General features: G+C 36.6%; 1 protein-coding gene across 1 annotated transcript in view; it reads left to right on the top strand.

The window, feature by feature from the left end:
• Nucleotides 1-20,000, top strand: part of LOC106883856 (scavenger receptor cysteine-rich domain superfamily protein) — a 72,645-nt gene that overhangs the window by 43,663 nt on the left and 8,982 nt on the right. Inside the window, exons 12-17 of the mRNA XM_089352466.1 lie at nucleotides 4,248-4,420; nucleotides 8,434-8,572; nucleotides 10,089-10,249; nucleotides 12,850-12,982; nucleotides 14,773-14,936; nucleotides 17,677-17,818. Coding sequence (XP_089208592.1) covers nucleotides 4,248-4,420; nucleotides 8,434-8,572; nucleotides 10,089-10,249; nucleotides 12,850-12,982; nucleotides 14,773-14,936; nucleotides 17,677-17,818 — 912 coding nt within the window. The remainder of the gene's footprint in view (nucleotides 1-4,247; nucleotides 4,421-8,433; nucleotides 8,573-10,088; nucleotides 10,250-12,849; nucleotides 12,983-14,772; nucleotides 14,937-17,676; nucleotides 17,819-20,000) is intronic.

Genomic DNA, 20,000 nt, shown 5'->3' with positions numbered 1-20,000 from the left:
ATTTAGTACCATAATCTTTTCTCGAGTGACTTAGGCCGTATGTGATTGTGCATTATTGTGTAAGAGTAACGTTTCTTTACGCCAGACCAATGATGGATTCTTTTTCTGTAAATTTTTATGCAACGCTTCTAATTGACGACGATATTAATCTGCATTAACAGTTTCATTTTGGTTTAACTCTTTACTAGTGGAACATGTTAAAATTCCACAGAACAAAAGACATTAAGGGAAGTTATCTAAGAAAGAAAGGATGATGGGAGTGACTAAAATATATGATTTTAAAATATCCCTCTGCTGAGGACTTTATATTTCTCTCTTTTACTCCACCTCTTCAACAAACTTAACCATGCAATTCCCCTCTTTATGTCTTTAACATTTCTCTCTTTCTCTTCACCTTTCCCTCTCACTCATTCCACCACCACCTCTCTAACTAATTTAAGTATAGCAGGCGAACGAACAAGTACATTATTATATAGATGATAGACAAAACCCTTCATATCTCACTAAGAACAGAACAGAACTTTTTTTTCGGGTGTAGTTCTGATTAGAGGGAGAATTCTTTTTTTATTTTTATTGGCTGCTTACCATTGTCTTTTCGTGGGATATGATTATAGAGGACCCACTTTTCATTACTTGTGCTGATTCTACCCAAGAAGGTTGGTTCTATAGCAAGTCTATCCCGCAATGACAATCAGAGAGCAACTCTTTTAATTAAGCTAAGAAGCAGTCAGATGATGACGAACCCTCTGACCAAGTTAAGACACTTTTCCTAGTTTGCGAAGGTGTTGTATGATGGAATCGTGACTTGAATTAAACTGTTCTGCTAATTCTCGTGCAATTTACTTTAGATTTTCCTCAACTAAGGTTTTCAAAACCTCAATATTAACAGAACTTGGCAGTCCAGATCGAAAGGAATATGCGAAAGAAAATTTCCCGAACGAGACTCACCAAACCATCGTTGGCATGTCCGGGTACTTAAAGATTCATTTCTATAGGCAGCACAAACATTTCTTGTTGTTCCCATAACTGATGAGCTCCTTTTGGTTTTTATATAGTATGCGGTGTCTGATATGGGTCAGATCTAAACTCACTTTAAAAGAGTAAACCCGATACGAATCTAACTAGTAATCCACAAAGAAAGTAAAAGAAATTAGAATGTAAGAATTAATTCTTATTTTACCGAAAATGTACTCTGAAAGTGATAATGTCAAAAATGCGACTGGACTTTCTTTCCAACCTAAAACTAAAATTGCCTATTTTCAGTTTCGTAGATTGGGTTATTTAAAAAGCTAAATGTCTTGGTCACTAAACTATATATAGAGCTGTCCTTTCTGTTGATAGCTCAAAGCTTCACAGATTGTAGTGTCCGTAGCAAAGTTATTTTCTGTTACGAAACATATTTATTTCTTATAAATTAACATTTATGTTGAATATACTATTATATTTAAAACATTCGGTATCAATACCAAGAGTGAGTCATCAATATGATTCTGTTAATGGAGGAAAGTGAATAGCAAAAATGATATGGCATCAGTGAAAAAGATTGCAGTATTTTGTGAAATTCTTTTACATTTTGAATAATAATCCTGCCGAGACAACTTTATCTTTCATCCTTCCGGGGTCGATAAAATGAGTGCCAGTGAAGTACTTGGATCGATAATATCGACTATACACCCCATAAACAAAGAGTGTAACCTTGTCGCAGTTAGACACCAATATTTTTCGCCGTTATGGTAACTTTAACATTCCGATTAGATCAACATTCACTGAAAAAACATATAAAAGACAAGCAGCCAATAGCACCACAAGTTTATATAATATCAAACTATATCAAAGGCAACCTGTCTAAACTCTATATTTGCATTCTTCGGGAGGTAAAACGACTAATGTTTGATATAAAAATTTAGGAAAGTAGGAGTGTAGCCGACATAATATTTCACTATATTTTTCTGAAATCTTTCCTCCAGTAATAATTGCTTTCTGTTGTTAGAAATCTATTCGTAGATTTAAACGAACAGGTAAACAAATTACAAATTCGTCAAAATGTGAGCATTTGCTAAACCTTCTTTCTCCTTTTGTGTAAAATTTTCTCACTGATATTGAGAATTTATATTATAGAACGGCGAGTTTTGAACAATTTTAGATCTACTGAAGCCAGTCCCTTCCTCTCTACGTCTTATAACCAATTCCTTCAAGGAGATAGGAAACTAGACAAACAAAAAGACAGAAGAATCGTTACCAATACAGTATTGGTACTTTAATTATCGATCCCAAAAGTATAAAAGGCAATGTTGACCTCAGCGAAATTTTATTATATATTATATTATATGACAATGAGGCGGTGAACAGGCAGAATTGTTTGAGCGTAGAGAAATGTTTCGCAGTACTTGTTTCGGCTCTTTACGCTCTGATTTCAATACCGCCGCAGTCAACTTTTCCTTTCATCCTTCATGGAACGATAAAATAAAGTTCCAGTGAAGTGTTAGGGCTGGTAGTATCGATTAACATTCTCATCTCTCAAAATAGCTGACCTTGTGCCAAAGTTGGAAACCATCTATATAATAAGCTGCTTCTTCGTTTGCCTGTTATACTTTAGTTAGTTAGAGAGGTGGAGGTGGAGAGAGTGATTGTGGTTTAAAAGTGAGAGAGGTGGGGAGAAATGCGAGTAGATTAGAAAGAAGATTGTTGTAGTTCTTGGAACTCCGTCGCTTACGACGTCGGGGGTTCCAGTTGATCCTATCAACGGAACAGCCTGCTCGTGAAATTAACGTGCAAGTGGCTGAGCACTCCACAGACACGTGCACCCTTAACGTAGTTCTCGGGGATATTCAGCGTGACACGGTGTGACAAGGCTGACCTTTTGAATTACAGGCACAACAGAAACAGGAAGTAAGAGTGAGAGAAAGTTGTGGTGAAAGAGTACAGCAGGGTTCGCCACCATCCCCTGCTGGAGCCTCGTGGAGCTTTAAGTGTTTTCGCTCAATAAACACTCACAACGCCCGGTCTGGGAATCGAAAAGGCAATCCTATGACCGCGAGTCCACTGCCCTAACCACTGGGCCATTGCACCTCCACAAAAAGAAGATAGTAGTATAATAATACACAAAGGCCAAATGCATCACGTGATTAGTTGAAGGGGAAAACGAAGAGTGAGAGAAAAGTGATAGAGAGAAATGTTAAGGACGTAATGTACGGTGGAGAGAGAAAGGCGAAGAGAAAGAGAGAAATGTTAAAGACATGAAGAGGGGAATTACATGGTAAAAATGTTTGTTGAAGAGGTAGAGAGAAAGAGAGAAAGAGAGAAATATAAAGTGCTTAGCAGAGAATTTCAAAATCATATTATTGTGACTGGAAGTGAAATAACTTAGCAAAATAAAAACAAAAATCACCCTTTCTTTCTTAAATAGCTTCTCTTAATGTTTCTCGTTCTGTGGAATTTTCACATGCCCAACTTAGTTATTAGTTAATATTGTTTCAAAGCGAACAACTGCGGAATCGCTTGAGTGCATGCAAAAATACATTCCGGTAGTTTTCTAATTCTTTATGTTCTGAGTCCAAACTTCTCCAAAGTACACTTTGCTTCTTTTTCTTTTGTTTTTTTGTTTTTCATCCTTCTGACATCGATGAAAGTACCAGTTTAGCCTCAATCAGCAAGCGTTATATTAATATTACTAGCATACCCGTGTCATCAAAAATGCTGACAGTTTTATTAATGAGAGGAAATGTCACCTAAACACCATCGAAAAAAGCCATTGATAAATGTCAGCAATATAGTAAATGTATGTATGCTACATACACAGAATTGAAGAACTTGAAGAATCAGATACGATTGTAACGCCTTGGTTGAAAATATCGCCCACATAATGTTTGTACATATGTACAGACACACAGATACACACATGCACACATATATGTACATATACCTAGATATATATGTATATATATATATATATATAAATTTTCGATGAATTTTTCAGTTTCATTTAACATTAAAACATTACCGTCTTCAGAGCAAAACATTTCGATGCTATTCGCCTGCTTTAGCATCTGTGACTGTCACCCACTTCCGCTTTGTTGTTTTACTCCACTTTTCCTAACGTGACCGATGAGACACATTGCGTTTTCTTATATGTAAGATTACAATTATTACATGTTATATTGTATTATAGCATAGTTTATTTACTATGTGTTATGTTATTGTGTTATAGGTTATATTTGAATTAACATAAGAAATATTTTTTATTTCAGTCAAGGTACTGCTTATAACGGCTGGAAATTTGGTCCCGGACAAGGTCCAATCTTTCACCAGAATGTCGACTGTATTGGAGACGAATTCAGTTTTGAGCAATGCTTTCTCCCTGAATGGTCAGATAACATGAGATGCGACCATAGTCATGATGCTGGCATTGCTTGTTTCAATGGTTTGTGGCTTTGAAATTTTAAACGGGGCTTTAAATTTTAAATCATGTTTCATAGTATTTATTTTGAATCATAAAACTTAATGATGTTTGTTCTTACAACGGGAGTAATTTTAGTTAATCATGAAATGTTTTGGGTTAAAACATTCTGTTAGATCTCACTTAATTATTTGTGTTCATACAGAAGACGTCCCTATGTAATCTTCCCGCTCTGTTCAGTCGATCTATTTCATTTTCTTAACCAATATAATATGTAGCTGCAGATGTGGCTGTGTGATTAAGAAGCTCGCTTTGCAACTACGCGGTTTCGGGTTCGGTTCCACTGTATGGCACCTTGGGCAAGTATAATCTAATATAACCACGGACTAACCAATGCCATGCTCGTGAATTTGGTAAACAGAAACTGTGTAAGATCCCATTGGATATATATATATATATATATATATATATATATATATATATATATATACATTCATGTGTGTGTGTGTGTGTGTAGATGTATGTACGTGGTTGTCCATCACCACCACTTCACAACCAGTGTAAGTTTGATGAAGTCCTTACAACATAGCGGTTCGTCAAAAGATACCTTTAGAATAAGTACCGGGTTTAAACACAAGTACGTACTGAGGTTGAATTGTTGAACTGAAACACTTCAAGGCGGTGTCACAGCATGACCGCAATCCAATGACAGAAACAACTAAGAAGATAAACGATAATCTACTTAAAGCATATATTGGGATGAACATGAATATTTTACTTCTTGTGTGCAATGTTGTTGTTGGCACTCCGTCGCTTACGACGTCGAGGGTTCTAGTTGATCCGATCAACGGAACAGCCTGCTCGTGAAATTAACGTGCAAGTGGCTGAGCACTCCACAGACACGTGTACCCTTAACGTAGTTCTCGGAGATATTCAGCGTGACACAGTGTGACAAGGCTGACCCTTTGAAATACAGGCACAACAGAAACAGGAAGTAAGAGTGAGAGAAAGTTGTGGTGGAAGAGTACAGCAGGGTTCGCCACCATCCCCTGCTGGAGCCTCGTAGAACTTTAGGTGTTTTCGCTCAATAAACACTCACAACTCCCGGTCTGGGAATCGAAACCGCAATCCTATGACCACGGGTCCGCTGCCCTAACCACTGGGCCATTGCGCCTCCACTGTGTGCAATATTTAATGTATAAAAAGAAACCTTTCTGCCATTGGTTTCACTGGTATCGGGAAGAAAGGCTACCCTAGCTTACGAATATTATCTCCTCTTCCGTTAATTTATTGAAATTACTATTATAAATCAGCGATTCTCAACAAAGGTTCACATGACCTTTGGGTGTCCACATAAAATTTTGTTGCTAAAAATTATGTGCAATAAATTGGTTATATTTCTACAATACACAAAATATTTAACAAGTTTTTTAATACAGTTCCTAATAATGTTCAATTATAAACATACAAAAGAATGTGAATCAAAGGGGACCTATATGTAAAACATGGTTGAGGACAGCCCTGTTATAAACCATATACCTTTGCAACCTATAATAAATATCAAATATAAATATTTAAATGGCAATATACTATATACTGTATCAATATGGCGATGTGGCCTCTTTAAGATGTTGGCTTTGTGCAGGTGATAAAACAAATATCTTCGAGCAAGAATGTCCATACAATCGACAAGACCCCCACTCACAACATTTTAGAAAGGATTTTATATATATATATATATATATATATATATATATATATATATATATATATATATATATATATATATATATATATATATATATATATATATATATATAGTTTGATCAATAAGTATCCGGACTGTTGCCATTGTAACGAAGCTAAAGCATGCACAGTGAAGGTGTATAGCGTGTGATCGTCGCATTGACCATGACAGAGAAAGTTGTCATGGTGATGCTATACTCAGAGGCCTACGCATGGTTGCAGAAAATGTATGGAACCGTTTTCAAGGTGGTCGAAAATTTGTCGATATTAACGAACGTTCTAGGAGACCTGCAACCAGAATAATTGAGAAAAACATCGCAGATGTGCCTGCAGCTGTAAGCGGAAATCGTTGGATCACCATCCGTGAGTTATCAGAGGATGTGCAGATTAGTTACGGTTCAGTTTAGTCCATTGTCGCTGAAGATTTGGGTATGAGACGCGTGTCTGCCAAGCTTGTACCAAAACTGCTTTCAGCTGACCAAAAAGACACTCGAGTTTCAGTTGCACAAAGACTCCTTGATTCTGTCGAGAACGATGAAAACTTTTTGAGAACTTTGCGTGGGCCTCTGAGCAGGTATCGCCAAGCTTTTGGCAATATTTGATGCAGATTCTCCGCTCAACTTTCTGTCATAATCAATGCGACGATCATACGCTACACGCGTTCCTTCCAAATACTGCTGTAAATAGTTAGCTAGAACGCCAGCGGCGTTCAAGATCAATTCGTGCCAAGCAGTTTCACTCTGCGTGCTTTAGCTTTCTTACTATGGCAACATAGTTATTGACCAGATTACGTATATATATATATATATATATATATATATATATATATATATATATATATATATATATATATATATATATATATATATATATATATATATATATATATATATATATATATATATATATATATATATATATATATATATATATATATATATATATATATATATATATATATATATATATATATATATATATATATAATGAAGGTGCGTGGCTTAGGGATTAGGGAATTCGGCTCGCGATCGTAAGGTTGTGAGTTCAATTCCTGGTGACGCGTTGAGTCTTTGAGCAAGACACTTTATTTCACTCTGCTCCAGTTCACTCAACTGGCAAAAATGAGTAATACCTGTAATTCAAAGGGCCAGCCTTTCCACACTCTGCGTCATGCTGAATCTCCCTGAAAACTACGTTAAGGATACACAGAGGGGGGGATGAGTCGATTACATCGATCCCAGTATTCAACTGGTACTTATTTTATCGACCACGAAAGGATGAAAAGCAAAGTTGACCTCGCTGGGATTTCAATTCAGAACATAGTGACGGCAAAATACCGCTAAGCATTTCGTCCAGCGCGCAAACGATTCGGCCAGCTCACCGCTAAAGACACAAGGCCTGAAAATGTGGAGGGAGGAGACTAGTCGATTACAGCGATTACACTGTTGTTTCACTGGTACTTAATTTATCAACCTCCAAAGAATGAAAGGCAAAGTCGACTTCGGCGGAATTTGAACTCAGATCATAGCGACAGACGAAAGACCGCTAACCATTTCGTCCGGCGTGCTAACAATTCTACCAGCTCGCCGCCTCAATAATAATAATAATAATAATAATAATAATAATAATAATAATAATAATAATAAAATTTAAAAAACCCAATACACACAGATAGAGAAATTAAGGCAAATAGACCAGATATAGTTGTCAAAGATCATGAAGAAAAAAAATGCTTTCTAATTGATGTATCAATACCAGCAGATGACAACGTTTCTCTAAAAGAAATGGAAAAAACTTTCAAAATACAAAGACCTGGAAATAGAGATAACTCGAATGTGGAATCTAAAAACAGAAACAATTCCTATCATAGTAGGTGCCTTAGGTATAATAAAAAAATATTCAGACAAATACATAACAAAAACACCAGGACTTACAAATATATATAACATACAGAAAATTGCACGACTGGGTACTGCACACATTCTACGCAAAACACTTTCAATACAGTAAACATAAGAGCACCACAGCAAACCACAGCACATACCCAAGGCGCACAGAGCTGCGCTCGGTAGTGAAGTGAAAGCACGTTATAAAAATAAAACTACTGAACAACAATAATAATAATAATAATAATAATAATAATAATAATAATAATAATAATAATAATAATAATAATTGGATTTTCGATATTCGCTGCATTAATCAACACTAATTGAGCATTTTTTGTCTTCGTTATTGCATTATTGTAGTATATTCTATGTATTTCTCTTTCTCTTTCCTTTCCACTGTAGAGAAGGTTAGATTGAATTATGGAGAGCTAGAGAATGAAGGCCAAGTAGAGGTGACTCTTGGGAGTGGATGGGGCAGTGTATGCAGTGATTACTGGGACAATGCAAATGCCCTCGTGCTCTGCCGGATGTTGGGCTACGAGTATGTATCATATTTATTACATGTATCTTAGCACATCTTCATTGCATGTGTATGTGTGTGCATGCGCGTGTGTGAGTGTATATATATATATATATATATATATACATATAATAATATTAGGGACAAAATCCAAAATTACAGGTAAAATCTCAATTAAAATCAATTTATAAAAAATTAAAATTAAATTGACCTTTATAGATTATAATATATAAAAATATATAGTTTTAGGGAAAAGAACCAAGTTTCAAGAACTCATAGATGAAAATCCACTATCACATATAGAAAAATTAATAATTAAAAGCACAATAAATGAGTATAATATAAAACAAAGTAAATATCATAAGATAAAGATAGTATATATATATATATATATATATACACATATATGCCATTCTGTCGATTACGACAAGTGTTCCGGCTGATTCGATCAACGGAACATTCTACTCGTAAAATTAACATACAAGTCGCTGAGTATTCCAGACACACGTACCTTTAACGTAGCTCTCAAAGAGATTCAGCGTGACACAGAATGTTATAAGGCTGGCTCTTTGAATTACAAGTACAATTCATTTCTTGCCATCTGAGTGGATTGGAAAAACGACAAAAGAAAGTATCTTGCTCAAGGGTACAACGCACCGCCGGAAATCGAACTCACAGCCGTACGGTCGTAAGCCGAATACCCTAACACAATGCAAGCAATAAAGCGTTGTTAATTCAGTTGACTCAGTTATTAGTCATTACATTTAGGTTTTGTTGTGTATATGTCCCTCTCTTTAAATGATTATCATAGTAGAACTCATATACATATGCCTAGGATTATGTTTATATTAGTTCGGTAAAGATCTATGATGGTCGCAAAATGATGAAATTTATATCTAAACTATTGATCTCAAACTTCTATTTCTCTGAAGTACGGATTTGTTGGATCAACGAAATACCCTTTAAACAATCACTCGCCCTACTACAAATAGCATCTAAAATCTAACAGACTATACCCTGCTGTCTTAAAAGGGAAGAATACTTTGCATAAAGTAATTCTCTGCTTAAATGTAAATATAGTATAACTGTGCTTCGACTAGGTATTTTTAAATGAAGGTTAATTTACATTAAACAACAAAAATATATTGTTATATTTCTGGATGGTTTTCTTTTTCTTTTTTTTTTTCAAAATAAGCACAAGCACTATATATTCGTTCTTCACTTGTTTATAACTGTTCTTATTTTAACTCGTGTCGATTGTCTGGAAAACTTTTGTCACACATCTGTGACCTCTTCAGCAACCCTTTCTGTCCTCGTGTGTGCTCTTGCTCCGCTTAGTCCTAGACTAAGCAGAGCAGGACAGACAAGGACAGAAGGTGTCGCTCAAGAGGTCGCAGATGTGTGACGAAAGATTTCCGAACAATGGGCATGAGTTAAAATAAAAAAATATATTGTGCGTGTGTTTATTTGGCAATAATTTTTTTTTTAATTCATAAAGGTAACAATAATATATATTTGGAATAAATGTTTCTTGTAGGACCGGACTGAGTTACCAGGACAGCCACCGACAAGTTTCGACTTTGCCTGTTGTCTTGAATGCTGTCAATTGTTCCGGTGATGAAAGATCAATTTTTGATTGTCCGGCCTTTCCAAGTAGACAGTGTATCCACACTGGAGCATGGGTGAGGTGTTCCAAAGGTATGTACGATAAAATACATATTTACATCTTTATCTGTCTATTTATGTATTTATCTATGTTAATATATATATATATATATAAGCATGTATATTTTTGTGTATGTTCTTCGCCGTTTTTAATTATTTTGATCATTTCTGAAAATCCTAGCTTACCCAGGCTGACAAACTTTTACTTACAAAACCAAAAGCACCAACTATAATTGGTATAGGTGTAGATTTGTAACTTGGATATAGAAGCTGGAGGTTTCAAAGCAGCTGTCCATAGTTATCTTCTTTCTCTGTGATTCTCAAAGAGATATTCACATCAGCATAACAGCTGACCTAAATGACGCTACACACTTTTTCTTGTCTGTCCCAAACAACATTATGTATGTATGTATGTTTGTATGTAGGTAGGTAGGTAGGTAGGTTTATGTGCGTGTATGTGTAATCATTTATGCAGGGTGAAAAATGTCACAAACTGTTACTCAGTTTCATTTAACCAATCTCCATGTGGAACACATGTATATACGAAAGACAAATTTTAAAACGAAAAATTCCATAAGAAATATGAAATTATAATAGCGAAGACAAAAAAAGAATGGTTACTGAATAAACATGCTGTCGAGACGTTTTTGGATACCACGGAGCCAACTAAAAGTAGAATTAAAACTGTGGTTAATATATATATATTATACATATATATAGGTACAGGATTGAGCATAGGCGCAAGAGCGGCTGTGTGGCAAGAAGCTTGCTTCCCAACCACATGTTTCCGAGTTCAGTCCCACTGCATGGCCCATATATATTCTTTTATTCTGTTAGTTGTTTCAGTCATTCGACTGTGGCCATGCTGGAGCACCGCCTTTAGTCGAACAAATCGACCCCAGGAATTATTACACACGCATATATGTATGTGTGTGTATGTATGTGTATATATATATGTATATGTATGCATATGTATATATATGTATGTATATATATATATATATGTATATATATATGTATGTATATATATATGTATGTGTGTATATATATATATATATATATATATATAAGGACATTGTTTACAACAATATCAGTGACTTAGCATGCGTAAAAAGCCATAAAGGTAAGTACCAGCATGCTAAAATAGTAGTCAGAAACTACTTATTTTTGTTCATTCCCGCCATTTCACCTTCGTGTTTTTGTGAAGATTTGTGGTCTCAAGTCGTTTTTGACTGTTCTTTTAGCATGCTGGTACTATTTTTAGCAGCCTTCATTATTAATTAATAATTTAATATATCTGTCTATCTATCTGTGTGTGTGTGTGTGTGTGTGTGTGTGTGTGTGTGTGTGTGTGTGTGTGAGTGAGAGAGAGAGAGAGAGAGAGAGAGCAAAATATTCGAATGTTTACATTCGAAGTAAGATGTCACTGTCGTTAAAATCATCTGTAGTGAATATTTTTAATTGATAATATTAACAGCAGTAACACAGACGGTTCACAGGTTTAACAGCATTATATAGCTGTAAAATTTAAAACTAGCACGTAGCATAAGGATGCAAAAAAGCATGAATCTGTTCAGAAATAAGAACTAAAGTCCTAATTCAACCGCCGGAAGGCACCAAAATAATAGAAAATAACAATAAGAGAGGAAACTAATAAAGAATTAAGACATTAAAAAGCATAGCTCTAAAGATTATGCCATTCAGATGCTCATATGCTATGGTTTCGGGTTCTGGCCTGGAGGGCCCCAACCTTCTTTAGTATGAGTTACTAGTAAAAATTCTAAATCCGTCACGTTATAAATCCATCAGTGTTATGGCTTGTTTTCGGCAAGCCGGTCCACATGGTGCAAATATATTTATTAGCAAAATATTCGAATGTTTACGTTCAAAGTAAAATCCTACTATTGTTAATATTATCTGTGGTGAATATTTTTAATTGATAATATTAACAGCAGTAACACAGACGGTTCACAGGTTTAATAGCATTATAGCACTGGTTAGTTGGCACTCAGTCGGTTACGACGACGAGGGTTCCAGTTGATCCGATCAGCGGAACAGCCTGCTCGTGAAATTAACGTGCAAGTGGCTGAGCATTCCACAGACAAGTGTACCCTTAACGTAGTTCTCGGGGAGATTCAGCGTGACACAGAGTGTGACAAGGCTGGTCCTTTGAAATACAGGCACAACAGAAACAGGAAGTAAGAGTGAGAGAAAGTTGTGGTGGAAGAGTACAGCAGGGTTCGCCACAATCCCCTGCCGGAGCCTCGTGGAACTTTAGGTGTTTTCGCTCAATAAACACTCACAACGCCCGGTCTGGGAATCGAAACCGCGATCCTGCGACCGCGAATCCGCTGCCCTAACCACTGGGCCATTACGCCTCCACAGCATTATAGCATACAGGTTTAATAGCACGGAGCATAAGGATACAAAAAAAGCATAGTCATATACCATGGTATATACAAACTCAAACTCTTCATATACTGTATATTTTGAGAGCAAAAATTCTTTCCTCAACAAATAAGGTCAAAATTAAATCGAAATTAAATCATATATCCAGTTATTGAATATATATTGCTTGTTTATCGATTAGAACATTTTCAATTGGCAATATATTGTTCTTTTTTTATTTACAGTGAAAGTAACTGACGAATATTTACCTGACCGAAGAATCACTGTTCATTACGATGGAAAGATTGGAACAATATGTCCTAATGTAACTTGGTCTGACAAAGACGCCTCCGTCGTGTGTCGTATGAGAGGTTTCATGTAAGTAGCTTTTAACGAGTGACCGCCTGACCGTTAGAAAACTGTATCACAGATAACGAATATTGGTTTCAAGTTTTGGCACAAAGTCCGCAATTTCGGGCGCCGGAGGTCAATCGATTACATTGACCACAGTGTTCAACTGCTACTAATTTTAACGATCTCGAAAAAAAATGAAAGGTTAAAGTTGGCTATAGCGGAATTTGAACTCAGAATGTGAAGACGGACGAAATGCTACGAAGTATTTTGTCTGCCAGGCTAACGACTCTGCCAGCTCACGACCTAACAGGTAATGACTATTGATCATTATCGGCTAATTGTGATGTGAGTCAGGTAGCAGTAACAGTTCTAACCGCCATCTCGTTTTGCCAATTCATTTCTAGCTACCCTGAATTATCACACGTACTTGAGAATCTGACTACCTAAGGGATTAATCACTGACTTTATGCAAATATATAAACACTAAACATGTATTGCCTACGTCGTTTCTCGTTAGCATTTGATTTGCAAACGTAAACACATTCACACATACACTCACATATGTATGTATAAATGCGTATATGCATGTGTGTATGTATGTACGTATGTTCGTGCGTGTGTGTGTGTGGATAAGATGTTTTTACACTCAGTTATAATGAAAACAATTTTACATTAACTTGATGGCCTACTCCCGATGATGGCTAAACTGGCTGTAACTTCGAAGTCACTGTCAATAATATTCTTGTTTAAACATATAAAAATGGTAAATATATATATGTATGTGTATATAATATGTGTATATGATAAGAAGTTTGCTTCCCAACCACACAGTTCAATCCCACTGCGTGGCACCTTTGGAAAGTGTCTTCTACGAACAGGAACTCATTCCAGTATTCATCCCAGGTCTAGTTATAGGAGCCGAAGTTCCAGTAATCTACTAAACGGCGACAGGGGTGGGTACGGGGCCTTCCAGGCCGTATAGAGAGTGCTGGAGAAGGTTCGCATGCACAGGACCTGCCCAAGGGCAGACCACCGCTAGACTAGACTACATAAATTATATGAGTAATCCTTCGACGGACCGGCGTCCCACCCAGGTGGATAATATAGACGCCACGAAAACTGAAACTGAGAAACCGGCCCTATAAGTCTATATGAATCGGGAAGGAACTAACTTAGCCACCCATCTTCTCCACCCACTATTGTTGGGAGGGTCGTGGGATAGAGTCTTCGGGTATCCACTCCATACGATACTATCAGAAGAGACCATTATTAGACTTTACAGCTGGATTCCCAAGTGTAACCAAGCTAATTGAGATTATGGATATTATCCAACCATCTCAATCTTGGTCTACGCTTAGGCCTCGATTGTTTCCTGCGACATTTTAATCACACGTCAGAAGTTCTGGAGCTGTGATCTCTCAATGCGGAAAAATAGTAAATCTACCAGGAGATACTCCTTGATGTCCGAGCTACGCACCCTGTTGAGTAACTTTACTCTAGAGATCCTTTGGAGGAATCTAATTTGGGCCGCTTGCATTCGCAATTGTAGAATTAAAAAATAATGAAGGCGGAGAGCTTCTTACAGTGCAGATCCAGCCAAGCCGAGTTTTGTGCACAGCACTCATCATGTCAGGGTCTGCACAGATTTACATTCTTTTACTCCGTTCACTTTGATGATGGGCATTTGTGCCTGAAATATATAAAGATTACTCAACTTTCCCTTTTCGCATTATAAGAAGCTTTCCATTTTCATTATTCTGTCATTTTTATTTCAGTTTTACATCTGTTTAATTCGATTATTCATTTCGTTCCAGGCATGGTTTTGCACTTAGCAAACCAGACACCACGACCTACCCCGTAGGACTGGCAGATTTATCATGCACCGGAAAAGAAATGTCACTAGACGAGTGTAGTTATACCGATCAAAGCCGTTCGAGATGTAAAATCAGCTCCAATATCAATGTACATTGCACTAACAGTTAGTATTATTGCCACCGCCATAGCGAAGGCGGGGGTATTGTTTTCAGTCGTCTTTGTCTGTTTGTTTGTTCGTTTGGTTCTCTGTGGAGAAGATATCTCAAGAACCGCTGGATGGATTCGAATGAAACTTTCAGGGATGTTTGACCACGTGATTGACACGAACTGATTAGATTTTGGGGATCGATCTAGTACCGGACTTTTGGGAATGTGGCTTTTTGGAATGACAGCATTGTATGTTCCCGGTGAAATTGAATACTTAACCACAAGGAGAACACTATTGCGTCTGCATAGGTAGACAGACAGATAGACAGATCCTTCCAGTGACATCCCACCTTTTAAAAAAAATTTATGTTACTTGTTTAATTTTTATTTATTTGTGTTTCATTTTTAGTTTCTATTTTCGAGTTTTATTCTTCAACTTCTGTCGATCTCACACTCACCCATACACATAGGATGAACCCATCCCCACATAATATACAGACGCATACCGCACACACGTACACATTGACTTATCCCGACATGTACAAATGGAACCCTCCACTCACACAAACACAATGCACACACATAAGCGCCAACAGACATACACACACACACCCATACACACACACACACCCATACACACACACACATATATATATATACACATACTCACATATACACACACCCACACACGCCCTCACACACACTCATACACATACACACACATACGTACACAGATAAATATCCTCCTCTCACACACTCATATGCACATATTCGCACACTTACACATACACACACATACGCACGTACATATATATATACTAACACCCACACACGCCCTCACACAAATACACACACACGGCCACACAAACACATAGGGGCCCACACACACTCATACACACATATACATACGCACACATACGCACATATACATACGCACACATACACACATTCATACGCACACACGAACACATACAAATAACAGTACCAACGCACTCACACACTTGTCATCTCGTCCCTCACACCCCGTCACACTCCACACACATCCACACACACACTCACACACACACGTACACACATCCACACACCCTTACATACACTCACACTCATACGTACACACACGCACGCACATACACATTCTACGTATATATATCCAAAAAAGAACAACAAACGCAAAAAGAAACAACACGAGGACGTAGTACATGTCAAATATTAGCAGATGCTCGGGGAAGGAAAGAAAGATGGTCTAACGTTTCGAGCAACGCTGTTCTTCAGAAACAGAGGAAAGTCCAATAGAAAAGATGGAGGAAAAAATCGATTCACATGTAGTTACATTTGCTCCCACACTCGTACACACTCTTTATACTTCCGGTCACTTTGAACTTTTCTCTATCTCCTTTCCAACGAAGGGCGATGTTCGAAACGTCAAACTCTTTCCTTTCACCGAGTATCAAGCTAGTATATTTCGTATGCTTGTCCTTATGTTGTCCGTTTTTATTCGCTTGTTTGAATTGTTTGAATTGACTATATATGTATATATTTATACATATTTAGTTAATGAGAGAGATGGAAGGTGGAAGGTGGAAGATACGAGAATTTTTATTAATCACTACAATTGTTTCAATCCATCTAACATCGATCCCTCACGAGTGATATTCTTAACTGGTTTAGGAGCATCCGTCTGTGTAGGTGTGTCTTTTCGGGTGATAATTAGATATAACTCGTTAAAATAATGACTTTTCCAAAAAGTATCTCCAAGCAGCAAATTCAGGGATATAGTCTCTTTTACTTGTTTCAGTCATTTGACTGCGGCCATGCTGGACCACCGCCTTTAGTCGAGCAAATCAACCCCGGGACTTATTCTTTGTAAGCCTAGTACTTATTCTATCGGTCACTTTTGCCGAACCGCTAAGTTACGGGGACATAAACACGCCAGCATCGGTTGTCAAGCAATGCTAGGGGGCAAACACAGACACACACACACACACACACACACACACAGACATATATATACATATATACGACGGGCTTCTTTCAGTTTCCGTCTACTAAATCCACTCACAAGGCTTTGGTTGGCCCGAGGCTATAGAAGAAGACACTTGCCCAAGATGCCACGCAGTGGGACTGAACCCGGAACCATGTGGTTGGTAAGCAAGCTACTTACCACACAGCCACTCCTAGCTTCATTTTTATAAAAGATCAATAATTAAAAAAACATGCAAAAAAGAAACGAATACACAATACAGTGAAAAAAGAATTAAATATAACCGCTAACTGATATGGATGTATAAACACCCTCGCATAGCTTGTATGGCGCATGTTCACTCTCTCATAAAAAAAGAAAACACGAAGATATAAGTATACGTACACTTGTGGTTTGGTGCATATACGTTATCATAGCGAATTAAATAGCTACTTGGTGTTTATAAGAATGGGGAAGTTAGGGCTAAATTTAATTCATCCATACCTTAAGGTGAATTATGATTATCAATTAGGTTAACGGGATCGATGATAGATGCTTCGAAACAATTGTAGCGACTAAAAAAATTCTCGTATCTTCCGTCTTCCATCTCTCTCATTAACTAAATACACAACGAACACTCTGAGAGTGAACGTGCTTTGCTGGTACGATACCAGGTATATGCCATACGTGTTATTATATATTTATATATATATATATATATAATGTATGTATGTATATAATGTGTGTGCGTGTGTGTATATGTATATGCATTTAGTTTCCATTTTCTAAATTTTAGTTGAAGTACGTGTTGATGGTAATTCAAATAATACAACAGTTGGACTTGTACAAGTTTTATATAATGGAATCTGGGGTACAGTCTGCAATAATGGATGGAATGATGAAGGTGCACAGGTGATTTGCAGATCAATGGGTTACAAGTATGTTACTTTTCTTTAAATCATTTCAAAAACATCTAGATAATATTACGACTTTTGGGATATCATTGTAAGCATTTTGTTGGTCCAGGGCACAACCATAATGCTTACAATTCACATAATATCAGTTCAGACAAACAATACATATTTTACTAACAAATACCAGTAAGAATAACAATAATAATAATGATAATAATGATAATAATAATGATAATAATAATAAATGCCCTGATGCAGTACTAGGCAGTGGCTCTCATGGCTTCTGATCTTAAGTCATTGGAAGTCTTATCATGGACATTGTTTTGTCTTGGTATAAAAGATGGGCAGCAGCAAATATTCTGTTCAATACCACAGATTTACTTGTCACTTGTTTGACTTTAACCAGTTGAGCATGTCCCTTAGTGGCTGACGATATGTGCATCTCTGATCACGAGCAGAAGTAGTGGGGATGCATCATAGCCATGTGTTGAAAGGAATTCTTTGGGGTTTGGATAATTAACCTCTGGAAACATGAGTGTTTCGTTCAATACCCTTAAACAACCCTTATTCAAGGACCTTTTGAGTCGGATGCGCTTTTAATCTTGATATGAGATCACCATGTCACGCACATATGGTTGTGATGCATGTGACTGATGTACCCTTATCAGACGAGTAGTCATGATGGGTATACTGGGCTACGTATATTTTACCCCAGTGTCAATTTGATGGCATGCCCTGCTGTCTCATTCAATAATAATAATAATAATAATAATAACTTATTCTTTTATTAGACACAAGGGCTCACCTACAAAAACATTAAATGACATATAACAACATAAAATACAAAAACAGGACGATACAATGGGTTTTCCGCGTGTACACAATATAATGATGATAATAGTAGTAGTAGTAGTAGTAGTAGTAGTAGTAGTAGTAGTAGTAGTAGTAGCAGCAGCAGCAGCAACAGTAGTAGTAGTAGTAGTAGTAGTAGTAGTAGTAGTAGTAGTAGTAGTAGTAGTTTCAAATTTTGGCACAAGACCGGCAATTTTGGGGAAGGGGATAAGTCGATTACATTGAACCCCAGTATGCAATTGTTACTTATTTCATCGACCCCAATATGATGAAAACCAAAGTCAACCTCAGCAAAATTTGAACTCAGAGCATAAAGCCGGAAGAAATGCCGCGAGGCAATTTGTTTGGCTAACTATTCTACCAGCTTATTGCCTTAATAATAATGATAATGATAATGATAATAATAATAATAATAATAATAAAGAAAAAAAATGCTTTCTAATTGATGTATCAATACCAGCAGATGACAACGTTTCTCTAAAAGAAATGAAAAAACTTTCAAAATACAAAGACCTGGAAATAGAGATAACTCGAATGTGGAATCTAAAAACAGAAACAATTCCTATCATAGTAGGTGCCTTAGGTATAATAAAAAAATATTCAGACAAATACATAACAAAAACACCAGGACTTACAAATATATATAACATACAGAAAATTGTACTACTGGGTACTGCACACATTCTACGCAAAACACTTTCAATACAGTAAACATAAGAGCACCACAGCAAACCACAGCACGTACCCAAGGCGCACAGAGCTGCGCTCGGTAGTGAAGTGAAAGCACGTTATAAAAATAAAACTACTGAATAATAATAATAATAATAATAATGATAATAATAATAATAATGATAATAATATGATGATGATGATGATGATGATGATGATGATGATGATGATGATGATGATGATGAAGGTGGTGATGATGATGATGGTGATGATGATGATGATGATGATGATGATGATGATGGTGATGATGATGATGATGATGATGGTGATGATGATGATGATGATGATGATGATGGTGATGATGATGATGATGATGATGATGATACAAATAAATAGATAAACATATATGCGAGTAAAATGTGAAGTGTGTTGCTGAACGAGAGAGAAAAATTTAGAGAGCCAAAAATAGCCAAAATTTTCCGACCTTACTTGCTTAAAGTACAGAGTTTGAGATCGGGAAAATAGCATCGTTGCGACTAATCGAAGGATTTGAAAATATTGTATATATATATATATATATATATATATATATATATATATATATATATATATATACGCACACACACACACTCACATACACCAGTAGTCAGTGGGGAAGCGAGGGAGAGTTAGAGAAAGATGAGAG

This window comes from Octopus bimaculoides, chromosome 5 (genome assembly GCF_046866305.1).
Source record: "Octopus bimaculoides isolate indiv1 chromosome 5, ASM4686630v1, whole genome shotgun sequence".
Lineage (NCBI taxonomy): Eukaryota > Metazoa > Mollusca > Cephalopoda > Octopoda > Octopodidae > Octopus > Octopus bimaculoides.
The sequence above is the reverse complement of the archived record's forward strand: the minus strand, read 5'-3'. Positions and strand labels throughout refer to the sequence as shown.